At 34.8% G+C, this 23,632-nt stretch overlaps 3 protein-coding genes across 7 annotated transcripts; 1 reads left to right on the top strand and 2 right to left on the bottom strand.

Annotated features, from left to right (window-relative positions):
• Positions 1-491: 491 nt before the first annotated feature.
• LOC111469925 lies at positions 492-2,964 on the bottom strand. 2 transcript variants are annotated; one of them, XM_023115396.1, is made up of 2 exons: positions 2,785-2,964; positions 492-2,102 (listed from the first exon to the last, which is right to left on the bottom strand). In XM_023115396.1, exon 2 carries the CDS (start codon positions 2,072-2,074, stop codon positions 701-703), a length of 1,374 nt encoding a protein of 457 aa, XP_022971164.1. In that variant the 5' UTR covers positions 2,075-2,102; positions 2,785-2,964; the 3' UTR covers positions 492-700. The 2 variants fall into 2 exon arrangements, with proteins under 2 accessions (XP_022971164.1, XP_022971165.1); XM_023115397.1 differs by having other exon boundaries at positions 2,757-2,964.
• Positions 2,965-5,028: 2,064 nt separating this feature from the next.
• Positions 5,029-13,821, top strand: LOC111469681 (serine/threonine-protein kinase EDR1-like). Of its 4 annotated transcripts, XM_023115049.1 has the most exons (18): positions 5,030-5,295; positions 6,167-6,283; positions 6,358-6,611; positions 6,918-7,121; positions 7,887-8,075; positions 8,257-8,516; positions 8,654-8,773; positions 8,951-9,040; positions 9,601-9,696; positions 9,986-10,072; positions 10,557-10,677; positions 11,379-11,604; positions 11,777-11,900; positions 12,010-12,029; positions 12,258-12,414; positions 12,852-13,140; positions 13,251-13,323; positions 13,398-13,821. In XM_023115049.1, the coding sequence occupies exons 3-18, from the start codon at positions 6,360-6,362 to the stop codon at positions 13,478-13,480; spliced, it is 2,391 nt and encodes a 796-aa protein (XP_022970817.1). In that variant the 5' UTR covers positions 5,030-5,295; positions 6,167-6,283; positions 6,358-6,359; the 3' UTR covers positions 13,481-13,821. The 4 variants fall into 4 exon arrangements, with proteins under 4 accessions (XP_022970818.1, XP_022970817.1, XP_022970815.1 ...); XM_023115050.1 differs by having other exon boundaries at positions 5,029-5,295; positions 6,167-6,611; positions 8,999-9,040; XM_023115047.1 differs by having other exon boundaries at positions 5,031-5,295; positions 6,167-6,611.
• Positions 13,822-15,628: 1,807 nt separating this feature from the next.
• LOC111469714 (protein LIGHT-DEPENDENT SHORT HYPOCOTYLS 10-like) lies at positions 15,629-19,045 on the bottom strand. The gene is made up of 2 exons (XM_023115099.1): positions 18,248-19,045; positions 15,629-15,898 (listed from the first exon to the last, which is right to left on the bottom strand). Exon 1 carries the CDS (start codon positions 18,853-18,855, stop codon positions 18,292-18,294), a length of 564 nt encoding a protein of 187 aa, XP_022970867.1. The 5' UTR covers positions 18,856-19,045; the 3' UTR covers positions 15,629-15,898; positions 18,248-18,291.
• Positions 19,046-23,632: the final 4,587 nt, after the last annotated feature.

Here is a 23,632-nt window from a genome sequence, read left to right on the forward strand (position 1 = left end):
TCGAACAAGTTTTTTTCCTCTACTTCCACCGTGGCAGTCTCTAATAGATTGTTAACATATATAAAGTGCGGGTCAAATAGGAAGAATACGAAGATTTCACCTAAGGAAAGCATCTACACCTAATAGCTTAAGTTACTGTTCCCAAAGCATGAAAAGCCATTTCAGGAAGATCGATAGCAGAAGACCGGATAAGATTGAAGTATGAACCCTTACCTTTCACCTAAAGGTCAAGAGAGATTAACCCGCACTACACCTCCTCATATGAAATTGCATAACCTAAATAACTCAATTCAGAGCTCTGTGACCAGTTAAAGGGAAGGTCCACCACTGATTGATAGGTCATTCCCGAACCAAAGCTACAGTACTCAACCTCCTAAGGGGGGATGTATCGACCCATTGGTGAGGTAAACACCACATCGTGCATTTTCTTTCTTTTTTGCAAACCTCGATCAAACAAATTTATCGTTAATATCATGTGAAAGTTAGGTGCATTTTCTCGCAACAAGAAATATTTCTTATATTTTTCTTGCAGAAAATATTTACAATCAACCTAAGTTGTTGAATTCTTTCCTTTTTCCTTTTTGACGAAGTGGCTGAAGATCATGAACAATTGTGATCTTGATGACCAATTCCAGAAATACAATGTTTTACCTTGTTTGTGAGCAGCCAGAGTAGACTGCGTCGTCATGTCGTCATGTCGTCATGTCGAGTCGAGTTTCAGGACAATGGTTGACAATGAGCGCTTAAGCCAAGACTCCGATGGGGATCTCGGTAGAGGAGGTGAAAGCTCAAGTTGTGAAGAAATGGGCACGGAACTTTCTCTGCAACGAGCGCTTTCGAGATTGATTTTTCCCCGAGCCGAGGCTTTGTGACAATGGTTACGGCCTTTAGTGTTCTGTTCAAAATCTGATCCCTTTGGCACTTTGTTAGAAGTTTCTGAACTTGTGAATGACACGAAGTCCTGAGAAGAATCATTTGAGATTTCGTCTTGACTTGATTTTTCATGATGAAGGCTTCCTAATACTGTAGCATTCGGGTTCGAGTTTGCATCGGAACAAGACGAACATGAACCACTAGACTCCATACTTGTAGAGCTCAAGCTTTTGGTCTCACCTTCAACCTTTGAAGGCTGGACATGTCGAGGAGAAGAATCCAAATGAACTCCACGAGCTGCTGCAGAGCGTTGCCTTCTCATCCCGGGAACTCGATGCCGAAGGCCAAAGGAACCACTCAAGCAAAAACGAGCGAGAAACCGACGAGCTTTAGTAGCCGAGTATTCAGGTTCATCAAGATCAATATCTTCATCTTTGCTAGTTTCTTCGTCGTGTGTATTCAGAGGAGCGTAATACGATGGCAACGTCGTTGGAATCGAATTTACTCCGTGCTTGATATCCATTTCTACAATTTTCCTTGCTTCTCTCTGCTGCACTCTTTGAACATTTTTCTTTCTATGATGAACAACTTGAGATGTTTCTGAAGCCAATGCCTTGGCTGCAGGCAGGAATCTTCCCATCATGAGCTCATGAGTTTGCTGATCTTTTAAGAACGTTCCTGATGGCTTAACATCACCACCATCCAATCCACTCAAACCAGTTTCACTACAGTTCATCGAGAATGACTTAGATCTCGAAAGGGTGTCGTTTGCTTCGAGATAAGTCTCGTCACCGTCGTTGTCCGAATCAAAACTTGAATCCCTCTCAAATGTCTCCCTCAAGGACATAAATCTAACAATGCTTTTATGAGAATGGAAATCATCTCCTCCTCCTGTGCTACAAAGATGATTTGAATCTGAAGACGTCCCAGGAGGTTGTTTCGGGGCAGCCGAACGCGGTATCGAACCTATGGTTTGTGATTTGCTACCATCCTTGGGCTTTCCTGGGGAATGCTCCCATACAAAAGGAACACTCCCCGGATTCGATACCGGTCCAGATTTCAATTCAGACTTGTAGACAGGAAGATGCAGGCAGCGATTATCCGTTCTCGCTAGCTCGTTCGCTTTCGATGATGTTTCGATCGATGAAACACGCCTCACCGACAGAAACGGCTGATTTAAATCCAATTGCTTGCTCCCCATCAGATTCTTCAGCTCCAAATGAACAATACTGCATTGTAGGGAAGGGATGATCAATGAAAAATCGATCCAAATCCAGCAGCATTGAGAAACAAGAGATCAAACATGGACAGAATGAATCAAATCAAAACAGGAAGTGGGAATTACATAGAACAACAGCAACAACAACACAAATGATTATACTTACAACCTGAATTTAACCTCTAATAATGTAAAAATTTTCAGAAATTCCCACTGTCATCCAATCAGTTCAATCCAAACAAGACGAACATGAAGAAACAATCGTTAATCCTAAAGAAATCTCAATCAATTCTTGTTTTCCATCACTTTCTCAGAAACCAAACAGATTTCTCAGAACAGTACAATATCAAGAATATTGGAATTCAACGTAAAACCTAAAAAATCGATACCCATTTCAAGAGCCATAAACAAAGCTCTGTATATCAGCAGCAAGACACAACGAATTCAAAATCCATAGAAGCAGAAACAAAACAAGAACATCAAAAATTCCAACAGAACCCAATAATTTTCAAGAACAACACCAAAACAAGAGATACCCATCAATCAGAACAAAAGCACGATCGACCCAGAAACGAAGACGATTATTGTTTCTGAAGAATCGAAAACATAAAGTGAAAATCAGTGAAGAAATGAAGAACAGGAGAGGTGGGTATTAAGAATAAACTTGTGTGCGCGCCGGAGAGCTAAATTACTCGCGTTTACAGAGCAAAACAGGGCTTCTTTTCCTATTGCAGATCAAAACAGGGGTTTCTTCGTGATCTGGGGATTTGCTTCAGAGTTGAGATTATGGAAGTTTATGTCGAATTATGAACAGCCGTCCATTCCATGCAGAAGCATAGCCGTCACTCTCCCTCTCGTAGTTTCCATTTCCATTTCTTATTTCTTCTTATATTCATCTGTTAGTTAAGAACTAATTTTTTTATATATAATTTTTTTAGTAAAAAAAAAAAAAAAGGTTAATATTTGATATTAATATCAAGATATTTTTTAAAGAAAAATCTTAAATTTTCTTCTTCATTTGGATGCCAAGTAAGCGTGTGCGGTCAAGATTGCGTCCACGTAGGCCTGATAAGTTCTTATTTTAGGTTAAAAAACCAAAATTTTTAATTTTAGTAATAATCTCGTTCTTAATTTTTAAATTTGCTAAAGTGTTAATTTTTAATATTCTATAAAAAATTTCAAATTTAAATTATTGATATTTGACGTGATAAATGATATTTTATTTAACTCTAAATATTAGAATATTTAAAATACATTACAATTTTTTTCGTCATGCTTCGTGCTTTGATAGAAGTAGGGTAGGAATACTTTTTAACGAGTGTTTTTAGTCGGGTTTCGACAACCCAATTTAGAAAGTTAAGTACTTGTCTCGGTCAGGAGACTCCTATCCTTGATCAGTATCGTAGAAGAAAGAAAATTCCTCTATTGGTCCATTAACATTTAAAAAAAAAAAAAAAATTGTCCACTGAATAAGACATATATGTCACTGACAAGGTCACATCTTGATGTTACCAACACATTTGTAGTATATATGTCTAAAGCTTACCATTCACTTGAGATAATATCAACAATTTTAGGTTGGTCGGATTGATGACACGAACAACTTGACTATGGTTCATAATCTAACCTAACTCGAGTTGGGTTGAATCGTTGAGTTTTTATTTATTTAATTATTAAAAAATGTACTTGTCCACGATACATATCGCATTTATTTACTAAGATCTCTTACCATCCAAATATCAATCATTTACAAGTCATAACGCATCAGTAATATGAGTTACAAACGTAAAATATTTTAAATTTTCATAACAATATTAAAAGTAAAGTACAGTTGGTCATGAAATCAAATGGGTAAATTAAACCTAATTTTTCCGACCCAATTCAACTCTCACAATTTGGGTTGGATAGTCATAATTATTCGAGTCAATAGGTCATATAAACAGGAAACATAAAATCTGAAAAGCACTTGCACGCGATCATCTAAACCTTTGTTTTTGTTACGGTATCTATAATTTTTTGAAATATTCATTTTACTCCTCGATTTCACACTATTTAATTTAATCCTTTGAATAAAAAACACGCAATTATAAAACTATTTATTTATTTATTTGAATACATTAAATGTCTACTTTACGTCATTTTAATTTGAATTGAACATGTTTGAATTCAAACTTCATTCAATAAAGCATAAATAATACAACATTTTGAACGTCACATCATTATTTTGAACGTCACTTCATAATTAAATAATTAAAAAAAATATATTTTTGACTATTATATTTATTTAAATTATTTAAATTTCTAGGCACCAAACTCATTACCAAAAATAATATACATATAAAGTCATACATTATATTCCATATTAAAAAATATATTTAAATTCGGTTATATTTGAATTCATATTCTAAATTTATTATCTTATAATTAAAAAAAAAATACACTTAATTCCACCAAAGTCATTAATAATTAATAATGAGATTAGAAGTATGTAATAAAATATTATGTATCCATAAACTATATAATTAGTTAATACTTAATAGGACGTTTTAGAATAAAAATAATAATAAATGGGAAATTAAAAAAGAACCCACTCCATTGACTTAAGCACGGCAGTCGGTTTAATTGGAAAGCAAACTCACAAATTAATTTTATTTGACTTATAAAAATTTAATTCTAAATACTAAATTCTAAGATTTTTTTAATATTTCAATTTTATTTTAAAAAATAAAATAAATAAAAGATTTTTAGGAAAGAATTGTGAAATAATTTTTAAATTGAAAATGGATAAATAGAGATTTAAAGTTTTATAACCTCAAAATTAATTGAATATGAAGCAAATAAAAGAAAAAAAGGAAAAAAAAAAAGAGGAGGGAAATTAAAAGGATTCACGCGGAGGAAGGAGGGGGCAGAGCCGCCCCGTGCGCCAGCTGGATGTCGGAGAGAGGCGTCCCGGAGGGAGAGAGCCTTTCATTTCTTCCATTGCACGTGATTCACCATCTCCATTTCTCTCTCCCTCTCCTCCATCTCTTTCTCTCTCTCTCTCTCTTAGAGAGAGAAACAGACTCCATCGCTTTCTTCGTCGATCAAATCCCTTCTCCCTCTTTCACTCTATCCTCCAATCTCTTCGCTTCCCGATGCTCCGATTTTAATGCGCTCTCTCCCTCTCACGGGATCATGATTCAAATGGCTTGGATCCGCTCCTGGTAATACCCCCTCTTCTCGATTTCCCTTACTTGCTTCCCTTTCTTACTTCATTTCCATGGCGAGAGCCCTTTGAATTCTGTTTTTCTACGTTTTCTTTACGTTTCTTAATTGTGGGAATGTGGGATGGTCCTTGATTGCAATGTTGGGTTTCATACATACTCCATTTCCCCTCCTCAGTTTCGATACTGTGTTATTATGTTCCTTTTAGATTTTTTTTAATGTTTTGTTTATGTGGTTGTCTTACTAAGTAAATTCCCGATTCCGCTTTGCTTCTGGAAGTCTTTGTTTTTTATTTATTCGGACTGAGGGTCTTTGCGGTCTGATTTTTTTTTTTTTTTTTTTTTTTTTTTTTTTTTTTTTTTTTTTTTTTTTTTTTTTTTTTTTTTTTTTTTTTTTTTTTTTTTTTTTTTTTTTTTTTTTTTGTTGAATTTCTTGACGTCATACATAGGATAGGTTCAGCGTTTCCAATTTGTTTCCTTGTTTATTTTGAATTTCCCTTCGGGTTTCTTTAAATTGAAACTGTTTATTTAAATAAGGTCCCAAACAATTACGATGAATCGAACAGTTCTTGTGTCAAGGGTTTGGAGTTAGTTCATATTTAGTGGTTTGTTGTTCTCGAGGTGCGTGATCGATTATCTTCTTGTACTTTTTAGGCTATTTCGAAATGGGTATTTCTAGATTCTCAGGGTTATCGCTGTGTATGTAGAGGGGGGATTTTTTTGGTTTCAAAGGGGATGCGAAATTTTGACTTTGACGATTAGACATCAGAATATTTGTGGGTCTTGCGTCTTGTTTTGTTTTACTGGGATCTATGATTTATTGTGAAAACATGACCTTGTTAATGAACCCTTCTATTTTTGTTCCCTGTAGTGCTTATGGCCAAAGATTTTGACGCTCCTGTTTCTCGGGTGTTATGCCCTCCAGCTTGAAGATATTGCGAGGAGATTAAGGTGTTGATATCAGTCGTTTTGTTGACTGAGGATATCTGTAAGTTGGATTAGACGTTTATATGGGGTAGGGAAGTACTCGGTGAAATGGTTTTATATTCGAAACATTTAAAGGCATGGAGGATCAGCGAGATGACGTTGCACAATCAGAGCAAGGGCCTTCCAATGCTACCTGGTGGTCTTCTGATTTCGTGGAGAAGTTTGGATCTGTTTCTTTGGGCCCTCCGGAAGATACTGTAAGTGAAAAGGAAGAGCTCATCAATTCTGACCAAGATGCGTTGTTGTCGCCTCAAAGAGCATCTCAAATTCTCTGGCGTACTGGAATGCTTTGTGAACCAATTCCAGATGGTTTCTATTCTGTTATTCCGGTACCGTGTTCTTCCCATTCAAGTTTTTCAGTCCAGTACATTAACTTTTGCTATTTTATTTCACTTTCACTGGAGAAATTATGTGATTCTGATGGATCTTGCATCATGTTTTTCTTATATATACAATCATTAATTAAATAAATGTATACATTTTCACCAATATTTTCTTTTCCATCTAATACTTAAATTTTAGTATTGACATTTGCTGTAGTTTTTGGCACCTGCTGTTATTTATGATAATAATTTTCATCTTATAACTTTGTTCAACAAACTAGAGCCTAATTGAGTTCTATAATCAATTTACAGGACAAAAGGCTAAAAGAGCAGTTCCACAGTATTCCTTCGCTGGATGAGCTTCGTGCTTTGGAGGCCGAAGGTTACAAAAACGATGTTATTCTTGTGGAGACGGAGAAAGATAAAAAGCTTTCTATGCTGAAGCAACTGATCTTGACACTGGTTAAAGGATTGAGTTCAAATCCAGCTGCAATTATCAAGAAGATCGCAGGACTGGTGAGGAGCAGTCATATTTCTTGCCAATACCCCCCTATCTAAAATTTGCAACTGTTTCTCCATTGAACTTCATTGGATTTCCCTTAAAAAATTGGTAATGATATTTCAGTTGTTGAAAACATCTACAATGAGGTTATCTGAAGATGCTGATTAATGGAAAAATCTGAACTAGACCCCGAAATTTTTATTCCAAGTTCAAAATAGTTAGTGTTTAATCTCTGTGGTTCAGAATGTGTCAACTTGTGGATTAAATGTTGTTGATTCAATCCTCTAACATTTGGAACCAACTAATTGGCATGAAAACAAGGGGATTTTTTAATAGGTATTCACGGGTCTCCAACCTGAAATTGATTTTGTAGCATCATGGATAATTTATTCTAACCTAGTTTACTCTATCCTTCAGTGTCTAGTATTTTACCCAGTTAGAAACCATTTGTTACTCGATCACATGTGGATTAACTGCTAACTTTTGCAGAATTGCTACCCTGCCAATTGTAACTTTCTAGCTGTAGCAATTTACTCTTTCTGCAAGGGTTTCCTAATTTGTTTAGCTAACTGTTTATAGTAGCGATTAAGATAGATTGTATTGGTGTGGGACCATTTATCTTGCAGTTTCTTTTTAGGAAAGGAAAAATTAATTGCTTTCAAACTCGATGTCATTAACCTTTTCTTAAGGCATTTCTTATGTCTCTCGATGGAGTCTTGTTTTTCTTTTTCTTGATTACTGACAGGTGGTTATTCCTGTTTCTGATTCCACCTTTTCAGGTTTCTGACTTTTATAAACGACCAATTTTAGAAAGTCCAGCAAAAGCCGCTGTAGAAGAAACCTCCCACTTGTTTGAGGATAGAGGCATTCAATTACTTGGACAAATAAAATTTGGTTCATGCCGTCCAAGAGCCATCTTATTTAAGTCTTTGGCAGACACAGTAGGGCTCGAAAGCCGTCTCATGGTGGTAAGCTTAGAACTTGATTTTATTTATTGAAGTAGGTTGTTCCTTCCTATACTTCCCCCCATTTTCTATTTGTGAGTTGTCGTTTGATTTTTGTTTTCAGAGGGTGACGACAGAATAGAGTTATCTGCTTGTCAAACGTCATCCTGATATTCCCTCATTCACTTTTTTTTATTTTGTTCAGGGCTTGCCAAATGAGGGGGCTATTGGGTGCGTGGACTCATACAAGCATATGTCTGTGACAGTTGTGTTGAATTCTGTGGAACTAGTCGTTGATCTTATGCGATTTCCTGGCCAGTTGTTACCTCGGTCAACTAAGGCAATTTTTATGACCCATATTTCTGCCGCTGGGGAAAGTGATTCTGCAGAAAACGACTCCTGTGATTCACCTCTGGAACCTAATAGTCCTCTTTATGGGTTCTCAGAGAGAGTTGATCCCGACAGGTGGGATGTTGCTTAAAAGTTAAACCTTTGATTCCTCAACATTTTCAATCTTATATAAAATTTTAAGTTTTTGGTTTATGTATGTTTTCTATTGTTCCTTATTGAGGTTTATCATTTTTTTTTTCTTTTGTGGACAGTGTTGAAAAAGATGAGAGCCTTCAATTCCAGAGAAAATTTGATGCAGCTTCTAATGCATATGGTCCTAAATTGCGCAACTGGATGTTGCGTTCAAGTACAACACTTGACAGCAAACTGAGGTAAAAAATTGTTCCTATAAGCAGTCACAAATGATATAGTTACAAAAACCATTTATTTCTTGATTACTTCTAAAGAGCTGTTTCCTTTTTGTTTCCCCGAAAATTTCTTTCTGATGCAAACATGCAAGAAATGCACTGAGATTTCTGTTATTGTATCTTATTTTTCAAATCTCTCAGTTTATCACATAGTGAACCTAACATTGCAAATGCATTTTGGCGACGTAGTCGGAGAAAGGATATTGCTGAACAGCGGACTGCTAGTTCAAGGTATTTCTTGAATTCTTGTTCGTGGATAATATGGCCATCTTTTAAAGGTGGTAAAAATGTATATTCCTTTCAAATAAATTCTATTAATCATCTATATTTTTTGACCCACCGTAGTAAGGCTGCCGTCAGGTTTACAATGGTTGATAATGTATAGTTTTATAAATGTTGTTCAGGATGGCTCTTTCTCAATAGTTTAACAATAGATGTAATTAAACTGACATGATGGTCATAAGCTTGTAAATTTAGGTAAATAAGATCATGTAGGTTATGTTTGATTAATTTGTCCTGTTTATACCCAATACTTTGGGAGGGTCTTGATTGAAAATAAAGAGAATTGGTTAGTTTTTTTTGTTTCTATTTCCTGCCAATTAAGAGAATCTGAATGCTTAAAAGTACATTATGCTCAATTTTACATATTTGAAATTAGCTCTAGAACAGTGAATCTTTGAAATATTTGGTTTGTGAGCATATTCTTTTATGCCCTCTTGAAAATGTTTGAGGAAACATGGTCTTTTACTATATCAGTTCGGTTACGTTCTCATTTGCCTTTTGTTCTCCAGTCCAGAGCATCCTTCATTTCGGGCGCGTGGCCGGTCCATGCTTAGTGGGGATAGGAAAGCCTTCAGAGATTTTTCTGATGATGTCTCTACTTCAAGGTTTTTATTTATTTATTTATTTATTATCTTCATTATTACTGGATTATCTCTTATCTAACTCTTATACTATCATCAGGTTTGGCCAGTTTTGACCCCATAGAACATGTACCTGATTTGATTTTGGTTTTGGTCACTGCCAGTTTTTATCTTCATTCATGTACCTCAAACTAGTTTATTTGTTTTTGTATAGCGTATTTCTGTTTACATATAGAAACACTCATTATTTCTATTATCATGTTATCTATTATTATTTATGATAATAATATTTTTCTTTTTTATTTATCTACAGATCAGATGGCGCTTCAACTTCAGAAGCACGTCGAATAAGAAGAAGGAGCATCAGCATTACTCCAGAGATTGGTGATGATATCGTGAGGTCAATCTTTGCTTTTGTTTTTCTCATTACTTACTTTGTTTCCCTTTAAATGGTATTCAAACTTTACAATTCTACCTTAATATGTTGATGTTGAAAAAACCTTGCTTTTCATTGCCTTGTTCTTCTTAGCCAACATTAGTGTCACATTCAAGCCACCGTGCCATCACCTTTTCTCAATCGAGGATTATTGAATAAATCATTCAAATTAGATAGTTGAACTTCAAATTTATCAAGCCTGCACTTGTTAGTATTCCTCTCAACTTTATTGAATGACATTGTTCTGCTTGGGTGGATGGCATGCTATACTAGGTATATATATTATTGGATGAGGACCTTATTTATTTGTGTAGTTTTACCAATGTTCTTGGTGCAGTAATTGTGTGTATGTTGTTTTATGATTGTTATTTTATCATTAAACGGCATAATCAACCAGAACTCTGTAATTTTTTGCCTATGGTTCACTTTTCTGCTTTGACAATTTCAGGACTGTGCGAGCAATGAATGAAACAATGAAGCAAAATCGTCTTTTGAGAGGACAAACAGATGACAGGTCGTTCTCCCACCCTTCAAATGAACGAAATAGTAGTTCAGATGTTCGAAGAAATGTAGGTTTCATATGTCCTGGTAATTGAGGACTGACTTTTTTTATGTTCATTGTCATATTGCTTTCTGGCATCACGTTGAAATTTCATCTATTCTCTGGGATTTATTTAGGTTATATTATGATGATCTTCCTATAAGTTCTACTTACTTACGTTATAAGGAGGGGTGAGGACATCGTTATGGGCTTGCATTCTGAGAATCAAAAGGACTGTGAGGGTAGAATGATCTCGGCACAAAAATCATGTTATGGTTACTTGGGCAGTGGGGTTGAGTTTGTAAGGAGGACTGCTGTTAACTAGAGAGGTGACATGGGTGAGGAAGGTAACTGCAGTATTCGGTCTTGTAGGAGAGTGGTGGGAGCCACTGAAATCTTCTGGGTGGGCTTTTTTCTCGGCCTTCACCATTCATCATTAAAACAGGATTTGTAGGATTCCAATTGGTAAGAACTTGTCATACTATTGGTATTATAAACGAAAATAATACTTGTAAACAAATAAAGAAAGGTTGAGTGATTTAGAAAATACGATGAGAATGAATCATGTGAGAGAGAAGGTAATATTTATGCATCGGGGAGAACTTTTATAGAGGTTTCATTTTGTGTGATCATGACGAGGCATGTTCGTTTTGACATTCTCTGGAACTTCTTAAATAGTAAAAAATGGATTTTGTCAGTGAATGAATTTTTTCTTTATTTTCTTTTCAGGATCCATTGGGTTCTCAAAGAGCAATATCATTACCAACATCGCCACATGAGTATAGGGGTCAAACCTCTGATAGAAGTGAACATTCGGCATTTGCGAATGATGATTTAGCCTCAAAATGGACTAAAGTTCTTGAATCCTTCTCCATGAACGAAAAACCACTATTACCTTACCCAGAATGGAACATTGATTACTCAGAACTCACAGTTGGAATCCGTATTGGAATTGGTGAGCATGATTTTATTTTATCCTGTCGTTGGCTAAAATTCCAATATTTTGAGCATGCCTCTTACTATTTCTTGACCTAAATCTAATGTTCCAATTAGATTCTTCGAAAACTTTTGGCCCAAAATATTCTTTTTTTATTGCATTGAGAGGCCCTTACTTCGCCAATATCCAGGGTTTTTTGGAGAAGTTTTTCGTGGCATTTGGAATGGAACAGATGTGGCGATCAAAGTTTTCCTAGAGCAAGATCTAACTCCTGAAAACATTGAAGACTTCTGTAATGAGATATCAATTCTTAGGTACCTTTTTTTTTTTTTGACGCACTAACTTTTTAATCTATCTCCCAATGACTTTCATTAATCTTACTCCATTCTCTTTGTATTTGTGCATGGGGTTTCTTCTTGCTAGTCGTCTTCGACATCCTAATGGTACTTTCTTATCCTCTAGTTGGAAACTATAACATCACCGTGTTTTCTTTGTTTTAGATTGCATGTGTCACTGTATTTTCTTCGTGTAAGATTGCATATACTGATTTGTATGGGATACCTTATTTGATGCAATTTATAAGTATCTGATTGATTTCTTTGCTTTCTTGTTCTTTTGCTTTCGTTTTAAAAATCGAAGTCTCACTACAAATGGTGCTTATATTGCTGCAGTTTTATTGTTTCTGGGTGCATGCACAAAGCCGCCACGATTATCAATGGTCAGTGAATACATGGAAATGGGCTCCTTGTATTCCTTGATCCATTTGAGTGGTCAGAAAAAAAAACTAAGCTGGCGGAGAAGACTAAAGATGTTGCGTGACATATGCAGGTTTGTTTTGCTCATAACGGAACATAATATATACTCTTTTCCTTGCTGACCCTAGTAAATGAAGGGTTTTTCTTTTCCTCTGGCTTTATGCACTATGGTTTAAAGCTTATGAGTTCGAGGGATAATGGAACTAGACCCACCAGGGAACCTGGGGAGATTGTGCAATGTTATTGTCTAAGAATCTAATTTGACTTCGAAGTTTTCTGCTAGTGATTTGCTTCTGACTAGCTCTGGATTATGATATAGTAGTTAAAGGGTAAAGGAGAAATATAAGATTCTGTTAAAGCGTTTAATTTTTGTCAGCGCTTATTGTTTCCCAGATGATTTTGGATGATGCAACTAGTGGTGTGCTTGAAAAAGTACCTAAACCTAATAAATGGTGCCCTCTGAAAAATATAATGCATTTTACTAACCGGACATTTGGCTGGATTGTCAAGGGGTTTGATGTGCATACATCGAATGAAAATTGCTCATCGGGATCTAAAAAGTGCAAATTGCCTAGTGAACAAGCATTGGACTGTCAAGATATGTGATTTTGGACTTTCAAGAGTATTGACTGAGGATCCAGCAAGAGGGTCTCCATCTGCAGGAACTCCAGAATGGATGGCTCCCGAGCTCTTCCGAAATGAACCCTTCACTGAAAAGTGTGATATTTTCAGCCTGGGGGTCATTATGTGGGAGCTATGCACGCTAAGTAGACCGTGGGAGGGTGTTCCACAAGAGCGGGTACGTCGATCTGCTACACTTTTAATCCATCAACTTTAATTGTATCTGGTGGCAATCCCATTTTATTTGAATGAGTTAGAGATTAACTGGTATACCCTTTTGGCATCCAGGTAGTTTATGCTGTTGGCACCGAGGGAGCACGGCTAGAGATTCCTGAAGGACCCCTTGGCAGACTTATATCAGGTTGATCAGTGGGAAACATTTTAAGTTTTGTGAGGCTGTTGTTGAACTAATGAAGTTTTCTGTCTGGATTGCAGATTGTTGGGCAGAACCAAATGAACGGCCAAGCTGCGAAGAGATTCTCTCACGCTTGCTCGACTGCGAGTACTCGCTTTCTTGATATAGTTTGCTTTGTTTTTGTTTTGTTTGTGTACAGAAAAAATGGTAGAGGTGCTACTTCGATGTTCTCGGCTCCCATTGTGAACTCTTGTCGATTTTTCAAACCATTGTATACGATCAAAAAAGAAAAAGAAAAAAAAGAGCAAAAAAAAAAAAACCTGTTGGTTTTGATCTTCCAATGGTTTCTGTGCTATATAAGGCAAGACCATTTCTGTTCTGAGTTCAAAGTTTAATGCCTTCTTTCTCCAGGTTCCATAATTACCTCCATTTTAATTGCTTTACGTGTAAGAACTGTGAAGGATCTTGGTTTATTGACTTGCTGCATGTCTTTGGAAGGGCTCACTAAATGTCTTCCAGATCTTAAATCTATCATAGGTTGCTCTGTGATTGTTATGATTCTTTTCAGGAAATCCCTTTCAAAATTTACGATATCAGTTAGTATACTACATTTCATGTCCAAAACTTTGGATAAGATTTGGAATATGGATTTGACTATTCTTTACATATTCCTCGTTTCTTAAGAGAAAACTATCTCTACAGACTAACACGAGTTGTACTAATTTCTTGAGAGTGAAGACCATCTTTATACAAGTCATTTTAGTATGTTTTGTTTTCACTTCTATACCTCCTATAAAAATTTCTTAGAGATTAGTTAACATAGAATTCTTCAAAGTACACTTAAGCATGAAGTTATTATGATTAAGCTATCGAAGAGAAAAGTGTGATTTTAGTATCTTTTAAACTTTTTTTCGTTGCTTTCATTAAGATGTAATTTCGATTCATTCATGTATCTGTTTTTTTATTTTGGTAACACAAACTCAATCGATCACGTGACTTTTCTAATAAGGTATAGTGAATTTTGTATTTCGTATGAACGGAAAAGTTGTCCATTGAAGTGTGAGTGTTTGGTTGTCAAGTATCAATAATTTTTTTGGACAAAGATGATGATTCTCTTTTCCCCTGTGATTGGTGTTTCCACTTAGCATAAAGTAATGATGTTGAGTTGGTCTCAATTCTCTCTTGCTTTTGGTCTCACGATATGGTCTTTGCCTTTTATTTACTTTACCATATTAAAAAGGCAAATAGAATATCAATATCCTCCCTTTACTATTATTGTTAGTATTATAAAACACCATATCACTCTACCAAACCATGCAAATATACTATGCTCTCTAACAACTTCTCATCTATGTTTCAGGATTCATATCGAGATTTAGAATTCGTGTTCGGCACTTGGTAACTTCAACATTCCGTTGGGTGAAGGTCATTTTATAATGTATTTCTTTATTCAGATATAGTATCGGTTCATTCATATTTCTTTCTTTACTGAGTTCAAATTTGGTTAGAAGTTTATGATGTTTCATATTATAAGATAGTACGAGTATTGATTCATGTGTTGTAAATTTATTTTAAGAATCAAATTGGAAACACAACATATGTCTATTTTGGCCTGTTACGTATCGTCGTCAACCTCACGATTTTAAAATGCATCTACTAAGGAAAAGTTTCCTATATTTTATAAGGAATGTTTTGTCCCCTTCTCTGACTAATATGGGATCTCACAATGAATAATTAGTTGAATAAGATGAGAAAGTTAGATATTCAAGTTTGAGTCTAACACAGGGAAACAAGTTTTAATAATCCATTTCATGCTTGCTTTTGATAGGTAAAACTGTGCATTAGTTCATATAAGTTGTGCCCACCCTGAAAGGCAATGAACTAAAAACGAGTAAATGAATTTTTCTCTCTCGTTAAGTTCAATAGCAGTGAAACAGGAAAGATGAGTTATCCACTTTAAAGATGATAATAAGTACGTAAATCTACTATTAAGGTTGTTAAACTTCTCGTTGCATGATATTAATGGTAACTTCAGTATAAGATGTGCTCAACAACGAGCAAAACAAAGTACAAAAGGGGGATGTAGAATGCATACCCTTAGCTAATGGTATCTTCGGTCGGGTTCCGTCATTTCCTTACCCAATTCGCTAAGAGCACATAAAACCCTAGATTAACTTTGCTGTCAACTCTTTTTCCAATTAAAAAAAATTGTTGTTGAAACACGTGAATGTCACGTAAGATTTCTTCTAAACTAGATATTGACAAACAAATTCATTAGAGAAAGAATAGAACATTTCATTAGCTTTTCAAGTCGAGAGAGAAAATAGCCAATAGTTTGCATAAAAATTCATGAAATACATAATAAAATCTTACACGGGAAAGAGAAGATGCAACAAATGTAATATAAGGGCATGCATATAATCGTATACACAAACTTAATATATAGTTCTCCCAATTTGATATATATTGTAGACATAAGGCCAAGGTAAAGCAACGTCTAAGCTTCAGCCTTCAACACATTTATGCTTTTCAACACACTTCTTTCTCTTCTCTTTGATTCTCTTACTTCCAAGCTTTGCTCCTGCATTCAATCATTAAAACACAAACCTTAATCAGTTCAAAAACTCGAAAACCCGACAAGGACAATGTATAAATTAATATTGAATCATAAAGTTTCGATTTTTTTGAAAACGATATTATAGAATAAGCTACGTAAAACCTAAAAAATCAGCTCAAGTTGGGTTGAGCTCATCTCTATGAACATAGTTCGATGGTTAATGCATGTACGTCTTCTTTTGAAGTCAAGGGTTCATGCATAAGCTTCCAACAAAGTGAGCTACGTAAAGCTTCAAAAACTAGCTTATGTCTGGCTTAACTTGTCTCCACGAACATAGCTCGACGATTAATGCATTCACTTCTTCTTTTGAGGTCAAGGGTTCATGTATAAACTTCCAACATAATATGCTACGTAAAACCTAAAACACCCGCTCAAGTTTGGTTGAGTTCATCTCTATGAACATAACTCGAAGATTAATGCATTCACATCTTCTTTTAAGGTCAAGGGTTCATGCATAAACTTCCAACATAATAAGCTACGTAAAACCTAAAAAACCAACTCAAGTTTGAGCTTGAGCTCATCTCTATGAACATAGCTCGATTATTAATGCATATACTTCTTTTTTTGAGGTCAAGGGTTCATGCATAAACTTCCAACAAAACGAGCTACGTAAATCTTCAAAAACTAGTTTATGTCTAGCCTAACTCGTCTCTATGAACATAGCTCAACGACTAAGATATAGACTTATTTTTCAAAAGTCGAGGCTTCATGCATAAACGACATTTGTTTGAGGAACATTTTCCAAACGTAAGATATGATTAAAAAGGCAGAAGAAAAATTCAAAATGCCAAATTCCAATCTACATGTTATTAAATTAATGAACATCCTTAGGGACAAATGGAATCCTTGGTAATTGAAGCTAAGAGGGAGAGACAGCCATGGAATATATGAACTGACAAACCCCAAAACCCTGAGCTCACACTTACATAAACACATAAAAATATGCAAAAAAAAAAAAAAAAAAAAAAAAAAAAAAAAAAAAAAAAAAAAATCCCACGTGCAAAAAGTGTACAAATTAGTAATATATGTAAAAAAGTTAAGTGTTTGGGAAGAACAAATGAAATAATTTCTCTTCATTCAAGGCTATTAGAAATATCTTGATGGGTTTTTTTTCTTTGAACTTCCCTATGAACCGACAAGAACATGTGAGACATTAGGGCAACGTAGTACAGCAAAAACACTTGTCTTAAAACCAAACACAAAAATGAGGTAAATGGGAAGCACAAAGTACGAGCCTTTACTTACTTCCAGCTGAGAAAAGTGTCAAAAAACATAAAATTGCACTGTTTCTTACAAAACTTATGACTTTTCAGACATGGAATCCAATCAATATACCAAATGTTTGATGAAATGGGAGAATAAAAACTTAGTGCCCCACATAAATCCATTTCAGACAGCCACAGAATCTTCAAAAATATGGCCTTTACCATAGATTTTCTGCAGCTCAGACCCAAAAACACTTGAAAAAAGCAGTCCTCTTGTGAAAGTTTTTTAATTTTTTCTAACCCAAATTCAAGAAGCACTTAATTTTTTTAATCACCAAATGGCTCTCTCTCTCCTTACACTATACTCGAGAGATTCTATTGAAAATGATGAATTCTAGTTCATTGGTGTTAATAAAATAATCAATATGAGGTGGAAGGGATGGGAAATTAAAAAACAAACAAAAGGGTTTTGCTAAAAAGCATGTAAAAACAAAAACCCATCAAAATTTCGGTAATTAACGCTAAACAAACCTTAAACACTTAACTTAATCATTCCATTCGTTAATCAGAATTCAACTGTAATGATCTAAACTTTTCATTTGGGTTTTCTCAATTTGATATGAAAAAAGTGAATATCTGACATGACCATTAATCAGTGTTGCACTATCTACATAGAAAGAATCTTAAAAGAACTATATAGAATGATTAGAGATTAAAAACTGCAATAATCAGTACTGTTTTTCTTTTCTTTTTTGGGTTTGTTTTCTGAAGTGGGAATCTGCACTGTCCAGAAATGGAGTATTATAACATGGTTTTATGTAATTGTTTTTTTATTTTTTTAATTTTTTTTTATTTTATAGTTTCTTATCAGGGTTTTGTAGTAAGAGAATGATTCGATCTGGAAATGGTGATCTCCATAGACGAATATCCATTTATGATACGAAACTGTTAGTATAATTTATAAGCAAATCACAGTTATTCGTTATTTGTTTATGACAATTATGGTAAATTTTATCAAACATCACAATCAACCCATCAATTCATGAAAATTTAAAACAAAAAAGATGAATGAATAATGAAGATCTATGAGTTTAGAAGAGAAAATTACCATAATTTTGATGTGATGATGGGATTTTGTTAGAAGTGGAAGAGCTAAGGAGTTGAAAAGTGCATCATCCCAGAAGAAGAAGAAGAAGAACAAGTATTAGTAGTTGAATCATCATGATTTGTATTGGTATTGCTTGCCTTGCTGCTTTTCTTCTTCTTTTTATAAGGAATCCCTCTTGCTTTGGCTTGACACTCCCTTACTTCTCTTAGATAAACCCTTATTGAAGCACTTGCAAAAGGGTTGGTCTCAGGGGAGCCACCATGTTCTTCATAAGCAGCTCTCAACCGCCCTATCAGCGCATCAAGGCTGCCCCATGCTTGCTTGAGTGGGCAGGTGCATGGCGCTGGTGGCTCTGGCTGTCCATAGAACATACAACCTTGGACATGAACCTTTGTCTTCCCAAATTGGTCCAAATATCTTAGGAACTCCAACACATGGTTGAAGTTGCACTGTGCTAGTGCCACTGGTGGTCTTTGATTCTTCAAGTATTGCCCAAACGTGTTCCAATCTCGCCGCTTTTGTGATTCGTAGCGACTCGGGGTTGTTGTTGTTGTCGGTGGCGAGCTCGACGATCCTTCTCCATACTCTTTGCCTCTTTCACTCGACATGCTCTCGTCCCCCTCCTATTCCTGTTCCTGTTCCTATTCTTAGTTTACTCAGCTCCGCTTGATAAACGAAGCACCCGAAAACACAATACTTATGATCAAAAGTAGAGAAAGAGGGCAAAGGAACAGAAGTAAAGGGAGAACCTTGGAAGAAGAAGATGAAAAAAAAAAAAAAAAAANACTGAGAAGACATGTTATGGGCCATATGATTTGCTTTCTCTCTTCATCTTTTTCTTCTTTTTTTCTTATCTTTTTTTTTTATTATTATTATTATTATTATTATTATTCTCTTGTATACAAATAAATTAAAATTTATAATGGTTGTTCAAGAGGGCTTTGTCAATAGACACCTTATCATTTTGTCTTTAATTTGATTAAGGTAATTAGCATTAAGTTTCAAATTAGTGGCTTAAGTAATCACGTCAGTTGGTAAATATATATATTAAGGATCCCACGTTCATTGGTTGGAGAAGAGAACAAATCATTCCTTATAAGATTGTGAAAAAGTCTCCTTAACATACGCGTTTTAGAACTGTGAGGCTGAAGGAAATATGCAACGGGTCAAAATAGACAATATTTACCAGTGGTGGGTTTGTATTTGTTACAAATGGTATCGGATCCAGACATTGAGTAGTGTGCCAACAAGGATACTAGGTGCCCCAAGGGGATGGATTGTTAGATCCCACGTCGGTCGGAAAGAAGAACGAAACATTCTTTTTAAGGGTGTGAAAACCTCTTCCCAGTAGACACGTTTTAAAACCGTGTGGCTGACAATACGTAATGGAACAAAATAAATGGTGGGTTTGAGCTATTACACTATATTTTGTATTTGAGTAGTCCTTATCAACGTGGGTATGGGAATAGATTGTTAATAGTGTACAAACCCTAGTTACATTTTCTCGTTTACCCTAGTGCTCGTTTTTTTCTGAAAATGAATAGAAAAATCTTGTTTGTCCTGATTGATCATACATAAGTATTGTATACGTAAGTGTAGTAATAGATGGTAAAAAATCGAAGGAACCGAGTTGCGGTTAGCTTACGAGTGACGGGTTTTGGAATAATTTTTCAATTTAGAAAAAGGAAAGAAAAAAATGGTGGGATTTGGAGGTGATTTTTGGATTGAATTCTTTAAGAGGTATAGTTTGAAAGGAGAGAATGCACGCATGTCCAAAGTGATGGAGATGATGGCCAACGAATCTTACCTGGTCCCACTCTCAAGATATCCCTCTTGGTTCAACTATCTACATCCTTCAATCTTAGCCCTTCATCTACACAACAATTCTTAGCCGTTCGATTCATTCCATCCATGAAAGCTCGAACTTTCCTGTACATATTTTGTTCAAGCATAGTTTAACGAATAAGATAAAGGGGTGTACACAACCTGAGTTGGGTTGGGTTGGATTGAAGAAATCACCAACCTAAATTTTAGGTCGGTTGGAGTTGGTGATCTGAGCAACCAGAATAAAATTCACAGTCCAACTCAACATAACTCTCTATTTTCGAGTTGGGTTGTCGGGTTTTTTAGTTATTGAAAAAAAATCATACTTATCTACGGGACATGCTACATTAATAACTAAAATCTTATAAAACTCAAATATCAAACCTTCATAAGTCACAACTCATCACAAACATCAGTTAGAAAGGTACAATATTTTTAATCTTCATAATAAGTAGGGTAAAGTTAAATTGTAACCCTATTTTTGAGTTTGTAGGACTGACCCGACAAAAAAAAGTTCCAACCCACAAACCAATATGAATTTTCGATTTTTAAAAAATTCAACACATTCCAAACCGAAAAAAATTCTAACCCAACCCAACCCTTATGGTTTGGATTGAGTAGTTCGAGTTACTAGAGTACTCGGGTCATATGAACACCTCCATAAAATATTTTTTATCTTCTATAAGGTTGCATGTTGTCATAGGACATAAGTAGATAAACACAAATTTACCATCTTAAAGGTGGATGATTCAATCTTCTACTCTACAATTGCTGAAATGAAATAAAAACGGTCGAAGGTTCGGTACTTCACTCTCACATACGTCAAAATAGTATACAAGTTACTAATATCGAGAATCCACGCCACTATCACTTTCATTTGAATAGAAAAAAACACGAAGGTGGCATTCGCATCGAATATTGGAAGTTTTTGTGTAAATTAAGGTTATAAACATATATACATCATAGTTTAAAGAAGTAAATTTTCTCTTATTTTTCTTTCTATTTTCTTCCATTGCTGAAATTGAATTGAAAATTTCTTGTTTTTGGAAGAGTTAAGTGTTTATAAGATAAATGAGCAAAAACAATAATAAAATTTAAATTTTAAACTTCATAATTAATTAATAATTAATTAATTAACAAATTTATAATGAAAAATTAAAGGATTTTTATGATTTCATTTCTCTAGGTGGTCAAGAATGCATGATTAAGGATGGACCCCATTAATTAATTAAAATAAAATTAGAGCTTGATTAATTAGGCTATAATCATTTAATTTCCTCTTATTTAATTTTCCATAAATAAAAATAAGCTATAACCCACATTTTATTTATTTTTCCATTTTTATCCTTCTAACCATATTTCAAAATTTACCTTATTACCTTCATAAAGGTCTCAAATTTGGGGGAAAAAGACCTATTAAAATGTCGACCAAAAAGTTTTTGACTAACGTTGTTTTAGGTTTAGTCCGAGCAAGTGTCAGAAGTCACTCGAGAGTTGGAAGCCTCATCACTTTGAAATTTTTGCTCTAGGGTTGCATGCTCGAACGATAGAAAAATCAACGGAATTAAAATGATATATCAATAAAATTTACTATTTTTTTTTCAGTGATTGTTTGTATGCTCATTTGTTATTAGATCTATCATCAACGTATCATATCAATTTTCAATTATTAATAGACGTAAAAAGAGTCTATTAGCAATTGATATCTGTGACTATGATAAACGTGATACATCAATGGTGAACGAGGTAAAGTATCAATAATTGAGATCAATCGATTAGGTTAAGTGATTGTTTATATGGAATTCAACTATTTGATATGCAAATTCATCGAGCTATTTTGATATGGATTATCTGCTCATGAAATACATCATCGTGTGCTCTTTGAATGACTCTTATTTTTTACAAACGAGAATAAACATAGTACGATGATATAACAAGTGACTCAAACGACTCAAGTAGTGAGTCCAATTTGGATATCTACACATTATGTTAAACTTATAAAGTTTTTTTTTTCTTTCTTCGAGTACTCGGTAAAATATCTTTGAATACCCTTTAAAGAATATGTTTGAAAGTAATGATATAATGTGAAAACATCGTACATATGGTCCATTTTAGTCTGTTACATATCGTTATAGTCTCACGATTTTAAAATGTGTTTGCTAGGGAGAGGCTTCCACATCTTAAAAGAAATGTTTCATTCCTCTCTCCAACCAATATGAGATCTCACAATCCACCCTCTTGGAAGCTTAACGTCCTCACTGACACACTATCCGATGTCACGAAGAAGAGTTATAAAAAAGTTACTAAATTTAGGGAATCTAAAAGAGGGGTGAAAGGACAGAATTATGAAACATTAATGTTGTTTGATTGAAACGAGGAAAGAGGTGTTTTGTGGTTAGGTGACAACCAAACGTGTTTTCTTCTTCCTTCCTCTTTTACCTTATTTCATTGCAATCTCACATTTTAGTGCTTAAATTTTGGGGCAATTGTCTTATCAGACAGCCTATATATCATATTCCAATTCCTACAACCCTTTCTCTTTTCCCCTCATTTTACGTTCTCCCACTCATTAAAACTCCATTGCCCCCACCCTCTAAAATCCCTGTTTCAACATTGAGAGAGTATCTGATGACACCGAGGGGAGATGAGGTTGGAGATGTCGTCTTTGTTAGGGGTGTACACGGTGGGTTATGTTGGAAAAATCTTTTGGACCAACCCGAAATCTCGAGTTGGTTGAGTTGGTGACCTGAGTAACTCAGAGTAGAGTTCCCAGCTCAACCCTCTATTTTCTCACAACATATCACCAACGTCTATAACAAATGTCAAAAATAGGGTTAAGTTGTAACCCTGGGTTAGTCAGGTTGACTGGACCCAAAAATCCAACTTAATCCAAACCTTAGAAAAACTAACCCAACCCAACCTTTAGGATTTTGGTTCGGTAGTCTGGATAGGTCGGGTTATCAGGTCATATGAATACCCCTAACCTTCCTTTCATTTTCATCTCAACTATATTCTCTGATTTCAAAGAATTTGGACTGATTTGGAGTATTCTTTCAATGGAAACTCATATCAGATTTTGGTATCTCTATTAACGTATTTCATTCGAGTATGGATTAGAAAAAGAGAATTCATTTTAAGGTGGTTGAGAGTTCAAAAATTATTTAGATTCGAAAGAGAAAAATAATAGAGGACAACAACATGTCCAATAACCTATATGATATGAATGATTTGATTTCTAAGTTTTTTCTCTTTTTTTTATATGGTTATAAAACTTTACGTAAAGAAAGTATCACGAATTCTTTTAATTTTTTCTCTATAGTTTCAACATTAGGAATCATTATGAAATGACATCAAAGGTACAAGAAGTGTTATCAAATTAATCATTTTCTTTAAATTACGTTAGTAAATATCAGAGTTAAACGGAAAACGGAAGGTTGGGTTGAGAAGAGGAAAACCCCACATCCAAATCCATACTAACAAAGTAGAAAGTAGTCACGTCCTTCAGAGTTAAACATAAGGGCAACGAGATTCAATCAGATAATCCTTCCTCGTTGATCGAAA

Source organism: Cucurbita maxima, unplaced genomic scaffold, assembly GCF_002738345.1.
Source record: "Cucurbita maxima cultivar Rimu unplaced genomic scaffold, Cmax_1.0 Cma_Scf00041, whole genome shotgun sequence".
NCBI classification, from domain to species: Eukaryota; Viridiplantae; Streptophyta; class Magnoliopsida; order Cucurbitales; family Cucurbitaceae; genus Cucurbita; species Cucurbita maxima.